This window comes from Miniopterus natalensis, chromosome 12, assembly GCF_054644295.1.
Source record: "Miniopterus natalensis isolate mMinNat1 chromosome 12, mMinNat1.hap1, whole genome shotgun sequence".
NCBI lineage: Eukaryota > Metazoa > Chordata > Mammalia > Chiroptera > Miniopteridae > Miniopterus > Miniopterus natalensis.
The window spans coordinates 3,491,280-3,517,803 of NC_142092.1; the positions used below are offsets into that span (position 1 = coordinate 3,491,280).

Genomic DNA, 26,524 nt, shown 5'->3' on the forward strand with positions numbered 1-26,524 from the left:
TGTTATGGGAGCCTGAGCTAAGACACTTGGCGGTATCATTATTAAAGTGCAGTGTTTGCGCATGGAAACACTTCCCTTCCTCCGCCCCCTCCTCTCCTTCCCGCTCCCCTCCCCTTCCTGATCCCCTCCTCGCCCCCTCCCCAAACCTTCCCATTCCTGTGCCCAGGTGAAAACCCTTCCCTCCAGGCCCTGACCCAGCTGTGGCCCTCAGGTGTAGAAAGCTGTGAGGGCCCAGCAGGGGGCACCAGGATGCCAGCACTGACCACCGGCTGACTTCCAAGTTAACCTGTGCTCAGGGGATTCTGGATGCTTGACCCCTAACAGATATTAATTTGACATTTTTTCTCCCATTCTAGTCTTAATATTGTACTTTGAAGCAGAGATTTTCAATTTGATGAAATCCTTTTTATCTTTTTATTTTGCCTGTTGTCTTAATATATCTAAGAAACCATGCTTAATCCAAGGTTACAAAGATTTATATGTATATTTTCTTTTAACAGTTTCTCCATTTAGATCTTTGATTCATTTTGAGTATCTAGTGTGAGGTGGGGTTCCAATTTCATTCTTCTGTATATGGACTTCCCATTGTCCCAGGGGCATTTGCTGAAAATCAACTTACGACAAAGGTGTGCGTTAATTTCTGGACTCTTGACTCTCCTACATTTATCAATTCTAAAAAAAAAAAAAAAAAAGCCAGCTAGAATTTTTGGGTAATATGTCAGGGCTTCAAAGGGCAAAAAAAACCATGTGGAAGAGGAGGGGAGATTTTTCAGACAATCTCAATGTTGGATGATCATCCTAATTGGATGCCCACCTCAGAACAGTCCTGGCTCAAGAGGACCTCCTGCCACTGGGCACCTAAAGACAGAGGTAAGGTCTTGGCCGGATCACCCAAGGGACGGAGGTATCCATTCATCAGTCAGAAGCTGAACTGGAAGAGGAGCCCAAACAGCTCCCATCCTAGCAGCTATATTGTTGAACACCCATGGCAATATTAATTCAGAAACTTTTACCAACTGAAATGTCTCCCTTCCAGGAACAAGAGAACTATGCTGGCCTCAAAAATGATGAACAAGGATGTTTATTGCTGTACTGGTAAACAAGTTTGTAAAAGACCAGAAGCAACCTAAATGTCCATCAATGGTGAGAAAGCATGGCATACTTACCATGGTGCACTGTGCAGCCATAAAAACATATGCTGATAAGAAACCATGCGTAGCCCTGGTCGAAGTAGCTCAGTTGGTTGGGTATCATTCCATGAACCGATGGGTGGGAGACTCTATTCCCAGTCAGGACACAGGCCCAGGCTGTGGGTTTGATCCCCGGTCAGGGCATGTTCGAGATGCAACCAATAGATGTTTCTCTCTCACACTGATGTCTCTCTCTCTCTCTCTCTCTCTCTCTCTCTCTCTCTCTCTCTCTCTCTCTCTCTCTCTCTCTCTCTCTCCCCCTTCCCCACTCTAAAGTCAATTTAAAAAAATTTTTAAAAAAGAAACCATGTGTATCATAAACTATCATTTTTTTTTAATGAAAAATACATGCTTGTATCTCTTTGTTGGGGATTACTTTTCTCTGTATAATGTTTTTCATGTACAAATATGTATAATTTTAATATTATACATTTATCTCTGACAGAAATGAGCACTTTGGGTTAATACCTTACTTATCAAATTAAAGCCACATCATATTCTCTCAGTTGATGTTGTATTTCTCACAACTATAGTACAATATCACAACCAAGAAGCTGGTATTGATACAAGCCACCCGTTTAACTCAGATCCCACTAGGTTTACATGTACTTACTATGTGTTAGTTCCGTGCACCTTTGTCACGTGTATATTCATGTCACATATCATAGCAGGATACAAAACATTTTCAAGACCACAAGGATCCCTCATGTTGCCTTTTTTACCCTCATACACCCTTCCCCACCTCTAACCCCTGGAAACCACTAATGTGTTCTCCATCTCTTTAATTTTGTCATTTCAAGAATATTATATGCTCAACAATACGAAAATGAACAACCTGATTAAACATGGACAAAAGACCTGAACAGACACCTTACCAAAGAAGATATACAGATGGCAACCAAGCATATGAAAATATGCTCCACATCATATACCATTAAGGAATTGCAATTTAAACGAGATAGTACTACACACACATCAGAATTGCCAAAATTCAAAACACTGACAACACAAAATGCTGGTGAGGATGTGGAGCTCTAATTCATTGCTGGTGGGAATGCACAATGGTACGACCACTTTGGAAGACAGTTTGGTTTCAAATAAAACTGAAAATACTCTTACCATATGACCCAGCAATAACACTTTTTGGTATTTATCCAAACAAATAGAAAACTTATGTCTACACAAAAACCTGCATATGAATGTTTGTAGCAGCTTTATTCATAAGTACATGCCTTTATAGTTGGCCTCCCTCTGGCTATGGAAATTTCCCAAGTTCAATGCCAAAATGCTTTGGTGATTATGAAGACAGGTGCCAAAAACATGAGGCTGTTTTCAGCTTTAGAGGCCATCCTTTCTGAAACTATCCAGATGAATGCACACACAGTGAAGATTCTCAGAGTTGTGAGCGCATGCCTGGACCTCTTACTATAATAGTCATAGCCACAGTGGGGAACAATACCTAAATGCCATGCCTCAGCTGGACACTGGAGTCTTGGAGAACATCTTAACAGCCCCTACATCAACCCCTTCTAGCATCTAGCAAGTCAATGTCACTGACAGTGATGATGAGGAAAAAAAAGTGCCCTGGAATTTATAATTTTAAAAAATATGCACAGAAAATATACATTTCTTGAAATGTATTCTTGGTCAGTTGGTATGGAAAAAAAGCCTAAAATGCCTTTTAAAATACCTTCCTTACAGATTCTTTATCCTTTAGGAATATTGCTATAAAAATACTCAACAAAATGCTAGCCAACCAAATTCTACTGCATATTAAAAGGATCACACACCATGACAAGATGGGATTTATTCCCAGAATGCAAAGATAGTTCATCATATGAAAACTGACCAATGTAATATACCACACTAACAGACCGAAGGGGGGAAATACCCACATGATCATCTCAGTTGATGCAGAAAAACATTTGATGAAGTCTAACACCTTTCTATGATGAACACTCAACAAACCAGAAATGGAAGGAAACTTCCTTAACATAATAAAGGCCATATATGAAAAACCCACAGAAAACATCATACTCAATCTTGAAAGACTGAAAGCTCTACCCTTAGGATCAGAAATAAGACAAGAATGCCCACTTTTGTCCTTTTTTCCCTAGAAGTCCTAGCCAGAGCAATTAGACAAGAAAAATAGATAAAAGGTATTCAAAGGAAAAAGGAAAATTATTTTTGTCCATAGATGACACAATCTTTTTTAAAAAATTTATTTTTATTGAAACTATTACAGATGTCCCCCTTTTCCCCAATTGACCCCTTCCACCTTATATGTAGAAAACTCTAAAGATTTCACACCAACTTCTAACACACAAAACAACCTATGAAAGTAATAAACAAATTCAACAAAGTTGTAGGGTACAAAATTAACAGACAAAAATCAGTTGCATTTCTATAACTAACAATGAACATTCTGTAAAAAAAATTAAGAAAACAATTCCATTCAAATAGCATAAAAATACTTAGGAACTGATTTAACTAAGGAGACAAAAGACCTGTAGACTGAAAATTGCAAACCAATGGTAAAAGAAATTAGAAAAACTTATGCTAAAACTCGTATGGACTCTTTTTTTTTAATGTATCTTTTTATTGATTTCAGAGAGAGGAAAGGAGAGGGGGAGAGAGAGAGAGAAACAATGATGAGAGAGAATCACTGATCGGCTGCCTCCTCCACACCCCCGACAGGGGATCGAGCCCGCAACCCGGGCATGTGCCCTGACCGGGAATCGAACCCAGATCCCCTGGGTCCCAGGTGGACGCTCAACCGCTGAGCCACGCCCGGCCGGGCCATAGGCAATCTTAAGGAAGCCTGAAAGTCAAAGTAATTTTGAAAAACAAGAACAAATTTGGAGGACTCACACTTCCCTATTTCAAAACTTACTACAAAGCTACTGTCAGGCAAACTGTGGTGCTGGCACAAACACATGCAGACCAATGGAACAGAACAGAGCCCAGAAGAAACCTCCACATACACGGTTTACGGGTCACGGCCTTCCCTCTCCTTCCTCGGGCCCCTTCTGAGCGGGGCTGAGCCAGGGACAGGCCGCGACCGGGAGCACTGGCGCCCCGCCTCTAACACGGGCGGTCCTCCCCCTGCGCGGACTCCCCCGGAGGCTGCGGGCTCCCGGGGCTCGGGGCTCCCGGTGCTGAACCCAGTGCAGTCCTAGGCAACCCGGCTGCTCCGGCATCCTACCGTTACTGTGGTTGAATGCTCTAAATTTTTTTTTTAATTTCACAAAACTGTGACATTCCTTTCAAACAAATGAAACATTAAACCATTGGAAGGCATCAGAGCTCCTCGGAGGAACAGCGGGCTCCAGGCGCGGGACAGGAGTGCGCGCTTCCGCAGCCGCGTGCTAGGCCAGAACGCGCGCAAGCTCACCGCGCCCCGAGCGCGCGGCGCCGCCGCAGGGGCCGCGCCTGCCGCTTGCGCGGGAGTGAACAAGGGCAGTAACAGGGTAAAACAATGGTGCCGAGCACTAAGAGCCCACTGCGCACCGCGCCAGTGAATGAAATGCCTTCCCTGGAAACCCACCAAGAGAAGGGTGGCGGGACTGCAAGGGAAGGACGCTACAGCTCGTCTGAACAAGAAATGTCAGCGAAAAGCGGTGGGTTTCGAGTCTGAGGAGCGACGGGACATTCGCAGTCTCGAGGCGTCTTCTCACAAGTCGTCACTACCGGGGACGACGCGGCAGGCGCTCGGGGACACAGCCCCGCGCCGACACCCGGCGCCCGGGCGCGAGGCCTGAGGCGAGGAGGCGGCGCCTCTGGGGAGCGGGACGGGCTTGCGGGTGTCCCGGCCCGCACGCCCACAAGTCTAACTCTTAGGAACGCGCCCGAGCGTTTCGCCGTCGACGGGCGCAGGCGGCCCCGCCCCTGGCGGCCCGCGGCCGGCGCGCTCGGTCTGCTCGTCGGCTTCACTAGGAACCGTAAGCCGCGCGCTCGAGCCCCTCTCCGACCCCACACGCCTGGGCTCGCCCGCCGTGCCCGCACATCGCCCACATTCCCGGGCGCCCCGCGCGCGGCCCCCGGGCACGGCGCGTCCTCTCCCGCAGCCCAGGGCACCACCGCCGGCCTCGAGAGCCCGGGAGGGAGGGTGGGCGCGAGCACCGGAAAACGGCGTACTTCCGGCTCTACGACGGCCGCCTCGCGGGCCAATCAGGGCCAGGGGCGGGCAGGCGCGGCGCATGACGGTCCTCATAGTTGGTGCGAGGGCGGGACTACGGCACCCACAGTGCCCCGGAAGGCGGGGCCGTGGCGAGGGGATGGGGGGGCGCCACTCGGGCCCCGGCCAATCACGGGCTGGGGAGGGCGGGCTCGTGTCACCGCGGGCCGCGCAGTCGCGCGGGGGGGACTACGGCACCCACAGTGCCCCGCGCGGCGAGGAGCGCACTGCGGCGGCGCGGCGGCCGGGGCGCCCTCGGGCTGGGCGGTGGCTAAGCGGCCGGGAACCGGGTTTGAGCCCGGTGGAAGCAACGTGAGCCGGTCCGCCGCCACCATGTCGGCGCCGTCGGAGGAGGAGGAGTACGCGCGGCTGGTGATGGAGGCGCAGCCCGAGTGGCTGCGCGCCGAGGTGAAGCGGCTGTCGCACGAGCTGGCCGAGACCACGCGCGAGAAGATCCAGGCGGCCGAGTATGGGCTGGCGGTGCTCGAGGAGAAACACCAGCTCAAGCTGCAGTTCGAGGAGCTCGAGGTGGAGTACGAGGCCATCCGCGGCGAGATGGAGCAGCTCAAGGAGGTGAGGCGCCGGCGGCCGCCGCCACGCCCGCCGACGTCACCGCCCGGCCCCCGCCCCGAGCCCCGAGCTGACCCTCGCGCGTCCGGGCCGACCACCCGGCCGGCAGCCCCAGGGTGCCCCGGGCGGCGCGCGCGGCCGGCCGGCCTGCCCGCTGCGGCCGAGGCCGCGTGGGTCCGCGCCTGGTGGCAGGCCTCTGGGACGGCGGGGTGTTTTCTTCTGCGGCATTTGGCGTCCCGGGTTGGAGGGCGGGGTGGGCGTGGGATGGATGCAAAGAAAAGTCAGGCTGGTCCCGCATCACCTCCGGGCAGATCACCTCCCAGTCCCGGCGCAGCTGCCGTCAGCACTTCAGCGTCTTCCATGAGTGCTCTGAGGCCAAGCCAGGGCCGGGACCGGGGCTCGCCTCGCGTGGCCGTCGCTGCCGGCTGGGCGCCCGTGTCCCTCCCAGAGTCGGCTCTCTGGCCGGACGGCTCTGGGATGCTGTGCTGCTTCCGCCCACTTCCTGTCTTGGACGCCCTCGCGGGCTCTTCCTTGCAGGCTGGTCACTGGTCTCTCTGGGTGTGTGTCACAGAGAGAGCCTTGTGTCTCCTGTGTGGTTTTCACTTCGTGATGAGGAGCTCAGATCCCCCGGCAGCCCTTCCGTGAAGTAGTTCTCAGTGATTTAAACACCAGCTTCTCTCCCAGCCTTGTGTGGGGAGTGAGGAGGGAGCGTAGCCTTCTGAATGGAGCACCAGGTTTGGACCCAGGCCCTTGCTAATGATGTGGCTGTGGGCAGGGACCTTGGCTTCTTCCTCTGCAACATTGCCCACCCAAAAGGTTTGTTACTAGGGTCTTATGTGTGAAAAGGCGGGGCCTGGTGTCAGGTGTGTAGCCTGTCATTTTTCTCTGTCTGCCTCTTCCTTACCTGACTCTTCCCTTGTCCTGGTGGGCTCTTGGCCCTCGGTCTTGGGATCCACCATGCTAGCTGCTTCCCCTACCACCCATCTCCTGGCACCAGTGCTCCTAGTGGCCTTGGAGAGGTGTCTGGACTGTTCAGAGCCTCCCTGCTTCACTGGGGAGACTAGTAGAGTCCTCTTTTGAAGGTGAGGAGGAGAGAATGAATGAATCCATGCCTGATGCTTAAGTCCATGCCTGGCAGAGCAGGTGCTCAGGGTCAGCATCAGTAAACACCTGATGTGGGAGGGTCGGAAGACAGGTGGAATCTCATCAACCCAAGGTCCTGACATCTGTCAACAGGTATTGGGGCCTCCTTTGAACCAGGCTTGCCTGGCACTGGATCTACAAGAGGGCTAACGTGGCCCTACCAACAAAGGCCCCATTTTCATGTGGGGAGATGCACCCATGGTCTCCCTGTGTGGGGCTCATCGCCCCCCACTCAGCACTCACAATCCTCCTCTGTTCACAAGCTTGCATTCATGGCTCTCATCATTGATAGTTCTATCTCCTCATCTTCCTTCCTCTCTCTGAAATCAATAAAAACTTTGTGGGTTTTCTTTTTTTTAAAAAAGAAGGGACTGGACCGACAGTTGCAGAGGGAACTGGTTTTTATTCAGGGACCTTTCATTTGCTAGCTCTATATTATTGTGAACACAAACATTTTGGCCAATGCAAGAATCTTGGCTCCATTTAGTGGATGTGCCTGGAGGATGGGTCCCAGGGAAATCAGGAGAAAGGTGGGTCAGTCTCCCCAGGCATTCTTCAAGCACCTGCTTGCTTAGTTTGTTGTCACCTCCTGGTTCCTGCACACACTGGCTACATGGCCTTAGACATGTTGCCCCACTGTCCTGAACTTCAGTTTCCCCCATTATAGGTGGGAAGTCCTGGCAGAAGCTAGAGGAAGATGTATCAGTTTCAGTAGATGTTGCCAGAAAGCTTGCACCAGTTCACTCACACCTTTGCCAGTACAGGCTCTTGTCAACCTGTTTATTTGTCACCCATTTTATACTTGGAAATACTCTTATTTTAAAAATCAAGATTTAAGTAGGTAGTACAGGGTGGGGCAAAAGTAGGTTTACATTTGTGATTGCGTGACACACTATTGTATTATTATTTGTTATTGTATTATTTTCCATACAAACAACTGTAAACCTATTTTTGCCTCTCCCTGTATTTGTTGGGTCCTTTTTTTTCTCCTGTAGAGAAGTGAACCATCTTCATTCTCTTAAAACTTTATTTAACTAAAGTGGATTGAGTTACTAACAAATTATGCTGCAAACAGAGTTGCCTGTACTCTGTCCAGCATTTGTAGATAATATACCATGTTTGAGGGAGGGAAGCTGGCAGGCTGGGTACAGGCACTGTGTCCTCAACTGCAGCTTTAAGGGTGCAGGTGTGCTGGGGTGGCAGCTCCTGTCTGGTAGGCTTAGGTAGATGCTATAAGTAGGGGGGTCCTCATGGGTGGGTATGTGAGGGTTAGAGGGCATGCCTCAGGCCAGGGGCAGGTTCCTGATGCAGTTTCAGGCCTAGCATCTCTTGGCTCGCAGAGAGAGTGTGAGGACAGGTCTGGACAGGGCGCTCTCTGCCGTCTCAGGATCTTTTTTTTTTTTTTTTTTTTTTATGTTTTTATTGATTTCGGAGAGGAAGAGAGAAATAGAAACATCAATGAGAGTCATAGATTGGCTCCCTCCTGCACGCCCCCTACTGGGGATTGAACCTGCAACTTGGGCATGTGCCCTTAAGTGGGAATCGAACCGTGACCTCCAGGTTCATGGGTCGATGCTCAACCACTGAGCTACCTCAGGATCTTGAATGTGTGGCGTACGCACATCTTGGAGGAGCAATGGGTGCTATTTGGTGAGCTTTGGTATCTCATGGGCTGGGCATGGTGCCTGGCACCCTGCACACAGGAAGTGTTTACTTAATAAGTGTCTGCTGGCTAGTGTCCTGAGCTCCTTCCCTACACCTCTCAGGCCTGGATCCCCTCTCTGCTGTCCCCACAGCCACCAGGGCTCTGCTCCTTGGCATGGTCTGGAGTGGCCCCTGCATCTCCCAGAGGGCAGCCCAAGTCTGATGCCCAGGACCTCTAGCCTAGCCCAGCCTGGACTGCCCTCAGCATCTGATGCTACTAAGCCTCCTCCACCACTGCCTCTGGGCTTGCCTGAGCCCAGCTCCCAACACTCAGACATCCCTCCTGTCCTGCAGGCCCAGCAGCCACATGAAGGGTTGGGGCAGAGCTGGTGAGAGCAGTTACTCTGTCCCCTTTGCTCCCTTCCTCCCATCCGTCTTGTAATCTCCTCTCCCAGACGATGGGTAGAAAAGTAGGAATGGGTGGAGGTGACTAAGGAAGGCTCAGCAGTTCAGTCAGTGTGGAAAGGGGCCCGCATTACAGATTCCCCAGTCCATACATTTTTGCCCAAGTCATGTCCAGGAGAGGTGTTGTGAGCACTGCCACTCGGTCTCATCCCTGTTGCTGAGCTGCTCCTGTCACAGCCTCCTGACACTCCACTGACTCCTGCAGTCCTCATACTATCCCTTGGGGACTTGTCCTTGGGGACTTCTTATAGCCATTGTACAGATGGGGAAACTGAGGCAGGTACAGAGAAGCTGTGTTTTGCTCAAGGCTGTAAGCCCATATCTCAAAAGGGCAGGCTCCTACTGAGGAGAGAAGGGCGATTGGAGTCCTCTATGTAAGGCCCAGCCTCCTCAAGTGTTTGCTTTGGGGCAGGAAGAGTCCTGATTTTGGCTAAAGCCTGTAGGGATTCTCCTGGTCCTCTGATACTACTGTAGAACTTGGAGCACAGAGTCATCGGGGGCTTGGAGGCTATGAGGTCCTAGGGCCTTTTGGATCCAGAGCGAGGGTGTGCCTTGTTCTGCTGTCGGCATGAAGAGGCGTCACTTGGGGTAGAAGCTGTTGTTTGGGGAATCTTGGAGGTGCTGAGGTGGCCCTGCTGGTTGAGGACAGCCAGGAGAGGCAGCTATAAGGTGTCTAAAGGCTATGAATCCAGGGCTCACTGTGGCTGTACTGCTGGGCACTCCCTGCTGTCCCACTAGCAGGGGTTGGTGAATTCATCTTATGGGCTCTTTTAAAGGCGCCTGATACTGCCGTGTCGCCTGGGCTGTTTACTTCTGCCGGCCTGGTGGTGAGCAGCTGTGCACCTCAACAACCCCAAGGGCGATGGACTCAAGACTGGCATGCTGTGACAGAGGTGCTTTCCTACAAGTAGGGCAGGAGGGTGGCCAGGCCCGGGAGTAGGAGCCTGTATCCCAAAAGTGGCCTGCCTGGGCAGGTAAGGAGACACTGCCTGTGCTGTACAGGGCTGTGGTTTGCATAGTGGCTCCAGGGAGGGATTGGACCCTGCCTGGACCCTCAGCTGTGTGACCATCAACAAGCAGCTCTGCCCATTGGGGCCAGGCTGGGTCACTAGGTTGCAGGCCACAGCATGGGTAGGTGCACCTGGAGCTTGCAGGGTAGGGGTGGGAGGGTTGGTGGCTGAGGCTCCCTGGGTCTGAGCAGCTGTCTTGGAGAGAGCCATGGCCAGGTCAGCACAGGCTCCTGCTGGGCCTCCCCAATCACTTCCTGTGAAGGAGATCAGCTTCCCCTCATCAGTTTGGGGCGGTCACCCCTTTGACCTGCTTCTCCACATCAGCACACTGGGTAAAGGGCCACTATGCACATTGTGGGTAAAGAAAGATTTGGTTTCTCCTTAGACAGTGAGGTGAAGAGGGCCCGTGGGCAGGGGCTGGCCAGGACCCTGCAGGCTCTCGCAGATGAGGCCCCCCCAGGTCCCGGGCCTTGTATTATCAGATGTTCAGAGTGTGGCTCCTCAAGCCATTCCCCAGTGTAGAGGGCCATGTGTGGCTGCCCAGCTGCTGCCCTGGGCATTAAACCCTGCCATCCCGCTGGGGTCTGCCATCATAGGTGGATTGAGAGATGGGGCTGCAAGGGTAGAGTGGGTCTCGGAGTGGAGCAGGCAGTTCAGGCTCAGGCAGGGATGGCATCGAGGAGGATTAGGCTGCTGCTTCTTTTTTTAGAGTTTAATATGTTTAAAAATTGTCCATCCATTTAGAAACATCAGGCAGATATGAGCAGTGTCTATACAGAAATTAATGAAGATGGTAAGCATTGGGAACAACTTGGTATTTCTCCTTACTGGCTTTTTTCTTCCTGTGTATGTACATAAGATACATAAGATACCATAAAAAATAAAAAGTGCTTGGAGCACCTGTAACAGTTGTTTTTAAAAAGACACGGAGTTTGGTTTTACCCTCTGAGTTGCATAAAAGTAGGTTACATTCAAGCATCGGATAAAGACACCAGGGTTTCCATAGGTTCTGAAGGCACTGTGCACTTTGAACCTGTTGTATCATGTGAAATAATTGCTGTGATTTGTATTTCACAGATTTGCTTTTCTAAAGGCAGTTTTCTGCATTGTTTCCCTCATAAATGGCTTCCACCTTCTTGAGGGGAAGTTCAAGTATAACCAGAGCAGAGAGAATGTGTGGTTGGCCCGTGTCCCCCCCCCCCCGCTCCGTAGCTCCAGCTCTGGCAGCCTTCTCTTTGCCTCACTTCCTTTCTAAGTACATTGGTGTGTTGTGCTGAGAAAATAACTTTTTTATAAATCATAACCATAGGTGAATTTTCACACGTGACAGAACTAACAGTGATTCCTTAATGCTGTCTCCTATCTGGTCTTCGTTTGGATTTCCCTTTTTTGGCTCATAAGTGTAGCTTTGCAGTTGATCTGTTTGCATCAGGAGCCTACCAGGGTCCACTCCATGCAGGAGGCCTTGCTGCTTTATAGACAGAGCCTCATGAGTCCTTGGGGCAGTTGCCCATCTTGCCTCCCTGCTGGAAACCTAGAGCTGCTCTCCTAGCCCGATTTTCCTGGCACCCCTCTCTTATCTTTTCTAAACTTTCTCTTTTTAAAAAAGTTGGCCAGAATGATGCCTTCAGCTGATATGTGCCCTGGCTCTTGGGTTGCTGGGTTGTTATCCAGCCATCACCAACCTTATGTCACCTACTTATGCCTGCTGGGGCTCTTGGTCACCCATTGAGTTTGTCCTGACTGTGATGCTGAGAGCTGCCAGCTCTCTCTGAACCAGGAGGGAGGCTCTTATCTTCTTTCCACAGGTGGGGATGCTGGGGCCCAAAGAGTGAGGGTGACAGCCCATGCTGTGTGCTAGCAGTGCTTGACTTGACCCTGAGTGGTTCCCTCCCTGGGCTTTGGTTTCCTTGGTTTAGGCCACTGCATTCCTGAAGCCCTGGCAGTGGACCAGCTTCTCTCTCAGTGATGGCATAAGGGTGGACGGGGGACCCCATTCTGCGGACTTCTGTGGTTTGCTGCCTGGGATTGCCTGGGCGCACTCCTCCCTCCTTGCCCCTCACACACCATCCTGCACACGCTTCAGGGGTCCAGGTTTTTCCATCAGTCTGGGTGATTCCCTGGGTGTTATAAAACTGTGACCTGGGGTGGTCAGAGAGGACACTGGCCCCTGGAAGGGGTGCGTCAGGAAGACTGTCTACAGTCCTGAACTCAAAGCCTTGCCTGCCATCACCGTGTTACCTGGTGCAGATGCTAGGATTGCGAATGTTCCACCCAGTCTGGGAGAGCAGACTCAGGGCAGACTCCTGCAGCAGCCCCTGAGCAGGTCTACATTCTCACCAGTGCCTGCTGTGTGGACGTCATCGTGGCCAGTGGGCTGAGGGAGAAGTGGTGTTTGGGGGTTGAGTTATTTCTTCTTCCGTGAAGCAGTCGGTTGTGCTCTGACACTTGTTTCGAAGGTGCAAATTTGTTCCAGAGTGGATGATATTTGAGGGAACAGTGTGAGCATAATGAGGTTTTAGCATTTGCTTATGTGTGATTTTTGTCCCCAGAACATACCAAGTGATCATAGAACCTGCACCCAGTGAACCACCCACCTGAATCTGGTACAGCTCTCCATCCCTTTTCAGAAGTCCACTCTCCCCACCAGAGGCACCTTGCCCACCAAAGCCTCAGGGCTTTGTCAAGATAAAGTGCCATGTGTGTTGCAGCATTTATGTCTTTTAAATTATTTAACTTACGTAACACTGTGCTGCCTTGTTTAGTTAATTTTTAAAATTAAGCTACTTTAGAAAACTTTTAGACTTTCAGAAAAATTGTGAAGGTAATAGAGTTCCTGTGTACCCAGCACTGTTTTCTCCTGTCACTAACATCTTGCATCAGTGCGGCACACTTGTTACTGTTATTAGCCAGAGTCGATGTGTCTTTATTAACCAAACTTCATACTTTGTTTAGATATTCTTCATTTTTACCTGCTGTTCTTTTTCTACTCTGGGACTTTATCCATGATCCCACATCTTCTCAGGTTCTCCTTGGTTGTGACAGTTCCTCAGACTTTTGTTGTTTTTGGTGACTTAGACAGTTTTGAGGAGTACTGCTCAGGTATTTTGTTGAATGTTCCTTATTTGAGATTCGTCTGATATTTTTTCTCATAATTAGAATAGGGTTATGGGTTTTTGGGAGGAAGACCACAGAGGTGAAGTGCCATTCTCCTCACATCCTACCAGGAGTCAGTGACTTTCCCTGTTGACGTTGGCCTTGACCCCCTTGCTGAAGTGTTTGTCACATCTTCACTGTAGAGGTGCTCTTCTCCCCTTTCCAAACTGCCTGCAGCCCTACCTAAGGGTCATGCTCTCCTCCTTGAGGGGGAGCATCTACCTACATTATTTGGAATTTTTCTGCATGGAAGATTTCTTCTTTTTCTTTCTTCATCCATTCATTTATATTGCTGTGGACTCATGGATGCTTATTTTATGTTTGGTTTACAATCCAATACTGCTTTATTTTGTTGCTCAGCTTGTTCCAGATTTGGTCCCTGGAAGCTCTTTCATTTGGCTCCTGTGCCCCATTGAGCTACCTGTCATGATTTTTTCCCCTCCCTTCCTTTCTTAGCACCTCCTTACTTTCCAGCACTGTAAGGTGCTCCAGGCTCATCCTGTATATTCCCTACCCCACTTCTGGAATCAGCTCCAAGGAGCCCTGGAGTGTCACTGCTTCTAGGCCCCTCAGCTGACAGAGCCTGGAAGTAGATGTGTGTACTCTGGCCCATGTATACACACACATCTATAAACACTTCTAGATGTAGCCAGCTGTATGTATGTGAAACTGAACATGAGTTCATGCTGATGTCTCCAGCTCTGACCCATCACCACTTAGATCATCTCCATGGCCTCCCCTTGCTTATCTGGAACGTCCCTCCAGCAGTGAGATACCTGGATTGGCCACACGGCTATGTAGCTGTTGTGTTCCAGCACACAGCATGGCCGATTCGGAACTGCTGACCTAACACCCTTGAGGAACAGTTTATCAACTAGCGTATAGTCTTATGTGCAGTTCCTTTTGCTTTGGTCTTATATACTCTACTTATTTCCAAATAAGTTACTTAAGCACTTTAGTCCCCATTCCCTTCAGTGAAGTGGTTTTATCCATTTGTAATACAGTTAGATTGTTTTACCACATTCAACATTTCATCCTGGGATCTACTAACCTCCTAAGTGATTTTTTAAAAATTTGCATACATGCTTTGGGCTGTACAGTTACCTGGGTTTTGACAAATGGACAGTGTCATTTATCTACCATTAAAGTATCGCACACAATTGTTTCACTACCTTAAAAAATTCAGCTGTGCTTCACCTATTCAACACCCTCCCTCCACGATCACCTGACAACCACTGATCTTTTACTTTCTCCATAGTTTTGCCTTTTCCAGAATATCACATAATTGGAATCATACACTCTGTAGCCTTTTCAGACTGGCTTATTTCACTTAGCAATATGCTTTTAAGATTCATCTGTGTCATTATGTGATTTGAAAGCCTTTTTTTTAAGTCACAGAATAATATTTCATTGTCTAACTGTACCATAGTTTGTTTATAGTTTGTTTATTCAGACTGGGCATCCTGGTTGCTTCCAGTTTGAGGCCTCATTAAGAAAGGTGCTGTAAGCATCCAGTGTTAGTGTTTGTTAGGACATAAGTTTTCAACTCATTTGGTTAAATACCAAGGAGCATGATTACTAGATTGTAGGGTAAGAATATGTTTAGTTTTGTAAGAAACTGCCAAACTGTCTCCCAAAGTGGAAGCAACATTTTTCATTCCCACCAGCAAGGAATGAGAGTTCCTGTTACTCCACATCCTCCCCAGCATTTGATGGTGTCATTGTTTTGGCTTTTAGCCATTTTAATAGGTGTGGTGGTATCTCATTGATGTTTTAATTTGCATTTCCCTGATGAAATACAGTGTTGAACATCTTTTCATATGTTTATTTGCCGTTTGTATATCTTCCTTGGTGAGGTGTCTTCTGATCTTTTGCTAATTTTAAGATTGAGTCCTCTTATTGTTGAGTTCTTTTTTAATCCTCACCCCAGGATCTGTTTTTATTGATTTTTAGATTTTTAGACAGAGAGAGAGCATAACATTGATGTGAGAGAGAAACATCGATCAGTTTCCTCCTGTATGTACCTCAGCAGGGATTGAACCCACACGACCTAGGCATGTGGTCTGACCGGGATTGAACCCACAACTTTTTGGTGTCCGGGACAACGCTCCAACCCACTGAGCCACTGGCCAGGGCTCTTATTGTTGAGTTTTAAGAGTTCTTATCTATTTTGGATACAAGTTTTACTTTGCAAATAATTTCTTGGCTTGTTGTTTTCATTCTCCTAACAATGTCTTTCACAGAGTAGATTTTTAAATTTAATATCATTTTGCAGATCATGATTCTGGTGTTGTGATTTTCATCACCAAACCCAAGATCACATAGATTCTTTTCCTGTGTTTTTATTTAGAAGTTTTATAGTTTTGCATTTCACATTTAGGTCTAAGGTTCATTTCAAGTAGTGTTTGTGAAAGGTTTAAGGTCTGTCTCCAGATTGTTTTTTGCATGAGTATGTCTAGTACCATTTATTGCAGAGACTATACTTTTTCTCTAAAATTGCTTTTGCTCCTTTGTAAACGATCAGTTGGCTGTATGTCTGGGTCTGCTCCTGGCCCTCTGACCCCGTTTTCTGTCCCACTGACCTATGCAATTGTCCTTTTGCCGGTGCCCTGCTGTCTTGATTGCATGTTACTAGTTTTATTGGGTTTCTACCTTTTTTCTGTGTCACTGACAAATCTTTCTCTTCAGCCCTGTGGTTTTTATTGTGTAACTGCACATCTGACTAGGGTCTGTAGCTCAGGTGACTGCAGGATTGTTCCTGATCACTGTCAATTGATGATGGTCATTTATTTATTTTACTTTATTTTTTACATCTTGAGGAAAAGGAGTAGAATGCACATGGTTAAAAAGAAAATCACACCCTGGCTGGGTGGCTCAGTTGGTTGGAGCATTGTCCCGGACACCAAAAAGTTGTGGGTTCGATTCCTGGTCAGGGCACATACCTAGGTCGCGTGGGTTCAATCCCTGGTTGGGGTGCATACAGGAGGCAACTGATTGATATTTCTTTCTCACATTGATGTTTCTCTCTCTCTCTTTCTCCCTCTCTCTCTCTCGCCCCCCTTCCTCTCTCTAAAAAATCAGTGAGAACATGTCCTGGGGTGAGGATTAAAGAAGAAAAGAACAAGTGTGAGGCACTTCTCTTTCCCCATGCCTGTTGAGCCCATCCCCAGGACCTTCAGCTCAGTCAGGGTTGACTTTACTCCTGGTAAACCACTAGCAAGCTGCTTAACTTACTACCTTGTGCGTTTGACCCTGGTGGCAGTTAGGGGAGGGTTGTGGTGGCAGCTACTGGTCAGACCTGGGATTGATTCCCACTCGGGCGTTCACTGGCTGCTTTTCCCACGGGTAAGGGTTGACTGCTAGGTTCCGGAGAAGGTGTGACCAACGCCCCTGTTAGGGTTTCAGATGCTTCTGATGTCATTTCAGGTGCCCACCACCCTCTAGAAGCACACCTTTCTGGGTCTGGCTCCTTTGGTGCTGGGGCTGGAGTCCTCCAGAGATGCCAGCTGACCTCCACCCATTCCTGTTCTTCCTCACTGGCTTCAGGCCAGCTCTGCAGGAACCCACTATCAGATTGATGGTTGGTCCAGCTACTACACACCTCTTTTTCCTCATGTTCTTTTGGCATCAGTGTCTCACCTCCACTGTGGCATGCCCCACTGTGCTGCTGAAGGCTGGAATGCCTTCCTGTTTCCAGGATGCAGGTGGAACAGTGAGGCTCAGAGCGAGGGCACCTGGGCCAAATGCAGCACGTCGGGTCAGGTCCTGACATCACACTTTACTTAGCTGTGATTTGTATGGTGGCTGCCGCAACATGGAGTAGTGTTGGTGCTGTTGTGATTGGCCTGTGAACTTGCCCAAGGCAGTCTCTATGAATGGCATCCAGGCTAAGTCAGGAGTGGTGGGTCCTGGGCCCTCATGCCAATGCTGTGATGGAGTAGACTGTGTGCACACTCGTGAATATGTCACAGATGGTACAGGAAGGATCCTGCAGGCCTTACCCCTCTGGGCAGCTTCCAGATGTTTGGGGTAGAAGGTTGAGGTTGGGCGACTAGACAGGATCCTGGCTGCCCCTGCTACCTTAGCCTCAGTTTCTTGCCTTTTTTCCTGGTCAGTGTCCTTATTTCCTCGGGGTGCGGAAGACCCTAATGGCAGGTGATACTTAATCATCCCCCGGGGTACCTGGGACTGACCCTGCCAGGGTGACTATGACAGAATGCCAAATGTGGGGCACACTCAGTCCCTGAGACCTTTTCTGTCACCCTGGCTGCAGCTGCTGACAGGCCTACCCACCTTCTAGAGCTCCTCAGAGAGACATGTGAGCATTGAATCATCTCATAGCCACACTACTTCTCCGTGGGCTCCACTCTTCACCCTAGGGCTGTGGAACTCTTGGTCCTTGCAGGGACATGGCCTGAATTAGTCTCTGGGCACTTGCTAACCTTGAAGCTTGCAGAGTGTCCTCTCCTAAAATGGGCTAATAACTTGAGGAAATGTGCCGAGGTTAGAGACGAAGTGAGAAAACTGGGCCGCTCCAACCCAGCTGTTGTTCTGGGGTTTCCAGCCCAACACAATCCCAGCTGCCCTGCCCTAGCCATCCTCCCAGGCCTGACAAATGGGAGCTGGCCAGCTGCCCCTCCTGCCCTGACTGCAGGCTGTTGAATGGTGGGTTGTGTCAGGCAGCTAGCTGCTGAGGAAGATGGTGGCTTGTCCCCATGCCCCAGGATTGGCCTCTGTGGCCCTGGGTAGAGAGCCAGGGTCTATGGAGACTGCTGCCAGACACAGGGCTCAGCTGGCCAGAAGCCTGTATGCTGATACTGAGGCAATTAGGGTGTAATCTTCTAAATAGCACCCAATTCTGGCTAGATCCCTCCTATATGAGAGTGGATGCCAGTTTTCTAAAAGCAGCTTAGTGTTTGGACACTGCCCAGGGCAGCTGGGGTGAGCAGTAGGTGATGGGACAAACATGGTGAGGGGTATGTGTGACAACCACCATGGCCCATTCTTTGATTCCCACAGCCAGCATGTAGGTGCTCTGAGGCTGGAAGCCACACAGTAGGAAGGGCAGCTGATGGAGAGGACATATCACACATGTGATCCTTTTAGGCCTGGGATGGATGTGGGCTGTCATCACACTGGTCTAATTGATGAAGGCTGTCTGCCAGGTAGAGGTGCCCACAGTCTCCGTCCTTCCCCCCCCACCCCCCCCATTCCCAGGAGGAGCTTGCCCTCTCCTGCAGGGATCTGAGCAGCCTTTCCAGGTTCCTCCCTGTCACCTGCCAGGTGAGCCTTTCCGGGCTTCTTGGGTTCTAGTTCTATCCCTGACCCATTCTTTCTCCAGCACATTCCACCCCTCCTGGGACATCCTAGTTCTGGGAAGAGGAAAACCTTTTTGGAGTGAGAAGCTCTGTGGTGCCAATCAGGCAAATCATCTGACCTCACTGAGCCTCAATTTGTTCACCTGTGAAATGGGAGTGATGAAAGTTTCTACTTTGCAGGGCTATTGTGAAGATCAAATGAGACTGTAGTCACCTCTTTCTCTTTGGAGTGGTAGCCAAGCCTTCCCAGGCTGCCTCCAAACATGCCCAGGGGCTTAGTGCCATGCCTACCACCACCTGTCTGGATTTGTAGGATTCACTGTGAGGTGGAGGTGAACACCTATTCCAGTTCAGGGCCTCCTCTGACCTCCAGGGACAGATGCTTTTGGAGCCACTCTAGCTGCTGCCCAGATGATTCTGTCTTGTAAGCAACCCTCATTTTAAAATTGGGGAATAATTTACCTATAAGAAGACACAGAGTTGTGTCCTGTGGGTGCCCCTTGGTGAGGGTCATGCTCATGTGCCTTCCAACCCCCAGGCCCCGCAGCCACCTCACTACAGTGATCAGGCTCTGTTCTCGACTTCTGTGTTGATGGTTGCTGCCAGGTGGCTTTTGTATCTGGCTCCTCTGAGCCATTGGAGTTGCTCGTGCTGGTGGTTGGTTCTCTGTGAGCACTGTACCTGAGTCACCAACACTTCCCTTTGGTGGACCTTGGGGTTGCCCGTGTCTGGCTCAGGATAATAGCAACATGAACACCCAACATGAAGTACAGTGTGGACTTGGGCTCTCACCTTTTTTGCCAGTTCCTGTGAGGTGAGCCCATCTCCCCTTGTCCAGAATGGACACACAGACAGCCACCCTGGTTCCCTGGCAAAAAGGCCAACCCCTTCTCCGTTTCTGCCACTTCAGTTACCCGGCACCTGGGGGTGGCGGGGCTGAGTGCCAGGAGGGAGGTAATCTCTATAAGCCTGCGTGAAGTAGGTCTGGCCTTAGCCAGATCTGGAGATTAACAGGCACTGTCCCAGTAAGCCAGAGCATTCGCGATTCCAGCCCCCAGACCCCAAGACTAGGAAGGGCCCATTGGCAGATGTGCCTGCACCTGGGAACAGATGTCTCTGACTCCCTGGGTGATTCTGAAGCTTGGGCAGCTAAGCAGTGGGTCCGTGGGTCGACGTCCCTCAAGGTCTCCCCAGGTCTGCTGAGGAGGCTGGGGGAGTTGCAGATTCTGGGGGAGAGGTGCTGCCTTTCAACCTCATCTGCCTCTTTCCTGTTTTTTCTGGTGGGAAATGATATGGAGTTCTTTTCAGAGTTCAGTTTCTCACTTGTGAAAGGAGAGTCCTCCCAGGAGAGAAGCTAATGGGCTCACGTTGGCACAGATTATGAAGTGCATATGCCTGGGTTATTGCCCGCCCTCCTGGGCCTCTCCCAGCTGTTTCATCTCCTCCCTGGAGCCTTCAGAGCTAGGAGAGTGCAGAGTGCCTGGCAGGAGTCTGGGGGCAAAGAGAAGAGCTGGTCCTACTGAGCAGGGCTGCTGGCTGGGCCTTTTAGCTGCTTTGTTTCTGGGTGCCTCCCCATCGATTTTGGGTTTCAGCCCCTCTCATGCCCCTGACCTGTTTGTTCATGTGCCTTGTAGGGGCTTAACTTGTTTCTCTCCAGTTGCCAGCAAGGCTGTGTTCCTTTGGGCAATGGGAAGCATATGGTCCAGAGGGGACCTGCAGGTTGTTTTTAATCCCTCTTCTTGACTGGACCTTGCAAACCTGTATCAGGTTTTTGCTGAAGTGCATTTATGGGAAGGTGATCTTTCATCTTGTCTCTGATGCCTTCTGTTTCCTCAGTGAGGAGGGATTGGACTCCCTGGGGTATATCCAGACTGGGGGGCGCGGTGGCTTGGGTTTCATTGGTCTTTTAGCACAGACTTTAAGTGCATGTGCACAGCACCCCTGGTCACACCTGCTGTTCTGCTGCCTGTTCTTTCTCACTGCCAGGATCTGAGTGTCTCGTCTCCTAGCATTGTACATTTGGATAACATTTTAGATACTGCATCTTTTTTAGTGGTTTGCTTCTATTTCAGTATTCAGTTTTAGAAAGCGTTTTATTTACTTTTTATTGTCATATAATTTACTGTTTATTTTTAAGCCCTGTTTTTAAGTTTGTAAATATTCATATTGTACTCCTTTTTATTAAAATGAGCTTTTTTTTGAGCATAAGATAAATACAAAAATGACACAAATCATAATTGTACAGCTTGATGGCCCCACATAGCCATGCAGATGGAACAGTGGCGTGTCATCAGCATTACACTGACTGATCCCTGACTTTGTCCAGGGGTAATGATTCTGGCTCTAATTTCCCTTTTTTCAACTTTCTGTGGGCAGTGCTGTGGCATAGGTTTTGTGTGTTCACTCAGTGTTTTGTGTTGTGAGGTGCTGTTGCCTGAATTTGCAGGTTGTCGGCATTTGTTGCTGGTAGGGTTCTTGTGGGCTCACCGTGCTTCCTTGCCCAGGTTTGAGCTGTTGGACTTAATGCCACGGCCAGCATGCGTGTGGATGGCTCCCAGGATGGGGCTGTCCAATGAGTGGAGGATAGGCAGTTTCCAGGGTAGTTGCGCCGGCAGTGCGGGTGCTCCTGGCTTTTACCATCCTCCCCACCCAAACTGGCACTTCCTGTGTTAAAGTCCCGCTTTCCTAATCTTACCGTCTGTGCTGGCTTGGAGCTGATTTGCATTTTCCAGTTTGGAGGCTCTTGTGAAGAGCTGCCCAGGACTTCAGCCAGTTTCCTATGGGATGTCAGTCTTTCTTACTGACAGGTCAGGGTTTTTTGTTTACTCTGGATATAGATAGATCCTCCTGCCCTCTGCCATTATTTCTGACACTAGTGCAGTGGTAGGATCTTGTGGGAGGGGTCTGGATGGCCCAGAGTTCCAGACGTCCCTCTGCCCGAAATAGCTGAGGCCTTGGCCTCTTGGAGCCTTAGTTTCTTTGTCCATAAAATGGGAATGTCAGTTCTCCTGAAAACTTTGAGATAGACATTAAGTGAAATAACATACTCATAGAGAATTATGAGAGTTGTAGCTGTTACTGTTCCTAATACATATTTTTTTAATGGGAGGAGACCCTCACACCCATTAGGATGGCTAAAATCAAAAGACAGACAATATCTGGCTGATTTTGCTCAGTGGTTGGAGCGTTGGCCTGAAGATTAAAAGGACTGTGGGTTCAGTCCCTGGCCCCAGTTGGCGCTGGTGTGGGAGGCAACCAATAGATGTGCCTCTCTCACATCAATGTTTCTCTCTCCCTCCCTTCTACTCTCTAAAAAATCAATGGAAAAAAATATCCTCAGTTGAGGATTTAAAAAAACCCAGACAATGTCAAGTGTTGGTGAGGATAGGGAGAAATAAAAACTCAGACTTTGCTGGTGGAATGAAAAGTGGTGTTTGGCTTCTTTGAAATAGTCTGGCAGTTCCTCAGAGTGTTAAACGTACTTACCATAAGTCCAGCTGTTTACTCCTATGTGTATGCCCAAGGGAATTAAAAGCATGTGTCCACACAAAAACACATACACAAGTCACAACAGCGTTATTCATAACAGACCCAAAGTGGAAACCACCCACATGTCCATTAACAGGTGAATGGACAAATACACTGTGCTGGTGTCACTGGTGAGGGGGTTCTTGCTCCCTCTTCAAGATAGAAATCGAGAAATGAAACAGATTCAAAAAAAGAGTTTTACTGAAAACAAGGTGAAGGGAGGGAGCTTGATGCATCAAGGGAGCTCACGCTGATGAAGAACATGGCGCCCTGCCTGGGTGGCTCAGTTGGTTGGAGCGTGGTCCCCAACACGCCAAGGTTGCATGTTCCATCTCCAGTCAGGGCACATGCTAGAATCAACCAATGAATGTGTAAATAAGCGGAACAACGCATCTCTCTCACACTCTCTCACTCTCCCCCCACTTCCACTCTCTCTAAAAAAATAAAACATCAATAAATAAACAATTTAAAGAATATGGTTCCCTGAACTGCTTGCTGGGGTCTGGCTTGTAGGTTCTTCACGCAGGTGCAGAGTAGATTCCTTTCCAGGTTCCCACCTTGGACTGGTATCCACTGGCGCAGGTGCCAGTGGAGCTCTTTTTGGAGTGAGTGCCTGAAGAGAAACTTTAAACTTATCTAGGAGAGGCTTAAAAAAATAACTAAAGAGCATTCCTGTCGGTTTAAGGGCTCAGCCCGTCTAAGTTTAGTGAGAGAAGCTAGTCACAGCTGATCACATAGTAGGAGGTTCCCTCTATATGTAAAGTCATGAACAGGCAAATTCATAGACACAGAAAATACATTGGTGGTTTTTAGGATCTGGGGGAAGGGAGCTGGGAGTGACTGGTAATGGGGACAGGTCTTTTTGGGGTGATAAAAGTGTTGAATTGGGTAGTGGTGATGGTTGCACAAACTCATGAATTTACTAAAACCCACTGAATTGTACACTGAAAGGGTGAATGCTAGGGTATGTGAATTATATCTTTTAAATTTTTTCAGTGGAGATGATGGGGAGAGTCCTTTTGTTTGCTAAACGGACTAGATAAATTTTACTGTTACTCTGAAGTAATCTCAGATTTGGGCAGCTTTTGCCCATGTCACATGAGCTCCATGTAACCACTAGGTTCGCCTTTCTTGTTAGAGTATTTATCATTTTCTTTGAATAAGTCCCATGTTTCTAGTCAAAGTGATATTCAGATGTTAATGATTCTGATGTCGAGAGATTATAAATGTAATTGCTGTTTTGTTTTTTTATTATGTATTCCTAACCTAATGATTTAGTTTGGGGGATCTCTAAATGACCTTTTTGGAAATGTTTTTGACTGCATTTTCTAGTTAAAATCATCACCTACAAACAATATTGGATTAATTTATCCTTTCTCCTGTTTCTTTCTTCTATTCTCTATGAAGTATGATGGGAGGTTTTCTTCCCTCGGCCTTTCAGGGGGAATGACACCAGTGCTTGTGCATTATTTATTCATGCATTCTGCTCTTTGTTAATGTTTACTGTCATTTTAAATCTGTGTGGGGAGATTTACTATAGCTGTAAATGTTCTTTTTATGACATTAAGAAGGTCACCACATACATTTTTCTAAAGCTTCAGTGGAGAGGCTAGGCCAGGTCATAGTGAATACATCTCAGTGCGGATGGCATGCTTACTTCCTTCTACACATTACTGTCTGGAGTTCCACTTCTGATACATCACATTGTGGGTTTTACTTACTGTGCTTGGCCTGTCCTGATCCCTGGCCAGTGCCTAATCATTAATATTTTAAAATACGTTTTTATTGATTTCAGAGAGAGGAAGGGAGAGAGAAGTAGAAACATCAATGATGAGAGTCATTGATCAGCTGCCTCCTACATGCCCCGTACTGGGGATTGCGCCCGCAGCCCGGGCATGTGCCCTGACCGGGAACTGAACCGCGACCTCTTGGTTCATAGATCGACGCGCAACCACTGAGCCAAGCTGACTGGGCCTCATCAATAATTTTTAAGTTGAATTGAATGGGTGTCTCTGGTTTTACGTTCCTGGGGCACGATAATGATTCTCAAGGTGGACTGTTGCTTCCGTTTGCTGAGGTCTCATCTGAGGTTTTGTGGAGCTCCTCTTCCTGTTCCAGCATGTTGATTGAGCCTGTGCTGACCAGGATGTCCTCCCTTCCCTTCCCCTTCCTGTCTCCTGCTGTGAGTGGATATGACAGTAGACAGAGAAGCTCTGGGTTCCAGCCCTGGCCTGCTGATCCTTGGTTTAGTGATGTGTACCTGGATAAAATCATTACCATGTTGAGAAAATATGCTTAGTTACTTTTGATTTTTTCTTCTGTGTTTGGTTTTTCTGTTGTGTCACTTTCCCTCGTTCTTTGTTCAGTTTCTGCATTTCTTTATCTTTAATGTGTATTTTTAGTGCAGGCCCTCCTTCAGCACAGTATCTCTTTGGCAGCGATTCCCAGGTTCTGATATGCAATGTTTCTATTTTTGTTTATTCAGCTTCCTGTTGTTTTGTTCAACCAGACATCATTGAAGAGATCAATTTTCACGTGTTTGGACGAATGCTAATATATATTTCTAGTAGGTTTTTTTAAAGGACAGTTTTAGATGTACAGAAAACTTTTAAATACAATTTTTATTTTGTTCTACTGTGGTGGATGTATTATCAGAAAGGGGACCTGGCCCTTGGCAGGTCTGCCTAGCAGCCGGTAGTGTGCGGTTCTTGACTTCGTGAGGAAAAATTTCACAGCACGAGTCCAGGTGACTGAGGGAACGTTTATTCAAGCTGAGGGCCTAAACAAGCCAGGGCTCAGCGTAGGAGAAGCAACAGGAGACCCTGGGCTGGCTGCCCCAGCTCTCTGGGAAGTCGGAGGGAAGGGGGCCTTGGGAACAGGTTCTGGGGACTAGCCTGCCACAAGCTGCTGCTGCCCATTGCTCTCTGGGTTGCAAGTCTCGTGGGGTCCCTTAGAGCTTAGGAGATGTGTGCCCATGGGAGAAGAAGTGGGGGGTAGGGAGGGGAAAGGGAATGGGGGGGCTGCTCCCCAGAGGGAGAGTAATCATCGGGTCCTTTGTCTTGAGGTATGTTTTGTTGTTGTTTTTACCCTCACCTGAGGAAATTTTTCCCATTGATTTTCAGAGAGAGTGGAAGGGGGAGAGGGGGAGAGGGAGGGAGGGAGACATCGATGTGAGAGCGACAAGTCGATTGGTTGCCTCCCACATGTCTCGACTGGGGCGAGTCTGGAACCGAGGTATGTGTCCCTGGCCAGAATCGAACCTGGGACCCTTCATTTGGCTGGCCAACGCTCTAACCACTGAGAAGAACTGTTCAGTGCTGTCTTGAGGTTTTTTATTTCTCTCTTGCAGGCAGGAATCTTGGGGAAAGTATCTGGGGAGGGTTTTAGCAGAATATTCACCAGTTTTCTAGGTGTGCTTCTCCAGGGTCGTCATCTCCACTGATTGGTCAGCATCAGGACAGGGGTCATCAGTTATCACAGCTGGTCCTTGTGTCACCCACCTGGTTTTGCTGCTTTTCTGGTCTGGAGCTGAAATACAACTGAGGCTTAGATGTTATTTCTAGGGAGGTGACCTGTATCTGCTGTAAATTGCTGCAGTTTGTTCAGCTCTCTATCTCAGTTTCCCTGTTCTACCTGTCCTGGCTCACTAGCCTGTCTCAGGTATGCAACATACGTGGACTTTCTTTCCTTTTTATATTACTGTGATGTTATTCCATCCCATTGTAATACCATTTCCTTAGGGGAAAGCTGTCTTGAAAAGAAGGTTGTAGCCCGGCCAGGCGTGGCTCAGCGGTTGAGCGTCGACCTAGGGTCCACGCAATTGGGGTTCAATTCCCAGTCAGGGCACAAGCCTGGGTTGCGGGCTAGGCGGCCAATCAATGACTCTGTCATCATTGATGTTTCTATCTCTCTCCCTCTCCTTTCCTCTCTCTGAAATCAATAAAGATATATTAAAGAAAAGAAGGTTGTACCCCTTCATTGCGCTATTATCTAGTCTGTGTTGTGTTGATGCTAATTCTGATTTATTTGCGTATTGCTGAATGCCAGATCCCTAGTTGACACATTTTGGCATGTCTGCCATTACTAAGTATTCTCTACTAAGCTGTTTGGGGCAGCAAATTCAGTGCTGATAGGTTTAATCAACTTTTGACAAAGACTACTCTCTTAATGCTATAAAATCTTTATCTCATAATAATGTCATTGACCATGTATGGGTATCCACTTCACAGGTCTGAGCCCCCTCTTGGGTTTGATGAGTGGAAATGGGGTTTTGCAAGGCTGACAGGCTGCTGCTGAGGGAGTTGGCCACTCAGAAATGTCCGG

The 26,524-nt window shown here is 48.7% G+C and overlaps 1 protein-coding gene across 2 annotated transcripts in view; it reads left to right on the forward strand.

Moving 5' to 3' along the window:
- Positions 1-5,618: 5,618 nt before the first annotated feature.
- BICD2 (BICD cargo adaptor 2) overlaps positions 5,619-26,524 on the forward strand; it is a 62,133-nt gene continuing 41,227 nt past the window's right edge. For both annotated transcript variants that reach the window (XM_087822515.1, XM_087822516.1), the window contains exon 1: positions 5,619-5,940. In XM_087822515.1, the coding sequence (XP_087678641.1) occupies positions 5,701-5,940 (240 nt within the window). In that variant the 5' untranslated portion in view covers positions 5,619-5,700. The remainder of the gene's footprint in view (positions 5,941-26,524) is intronic.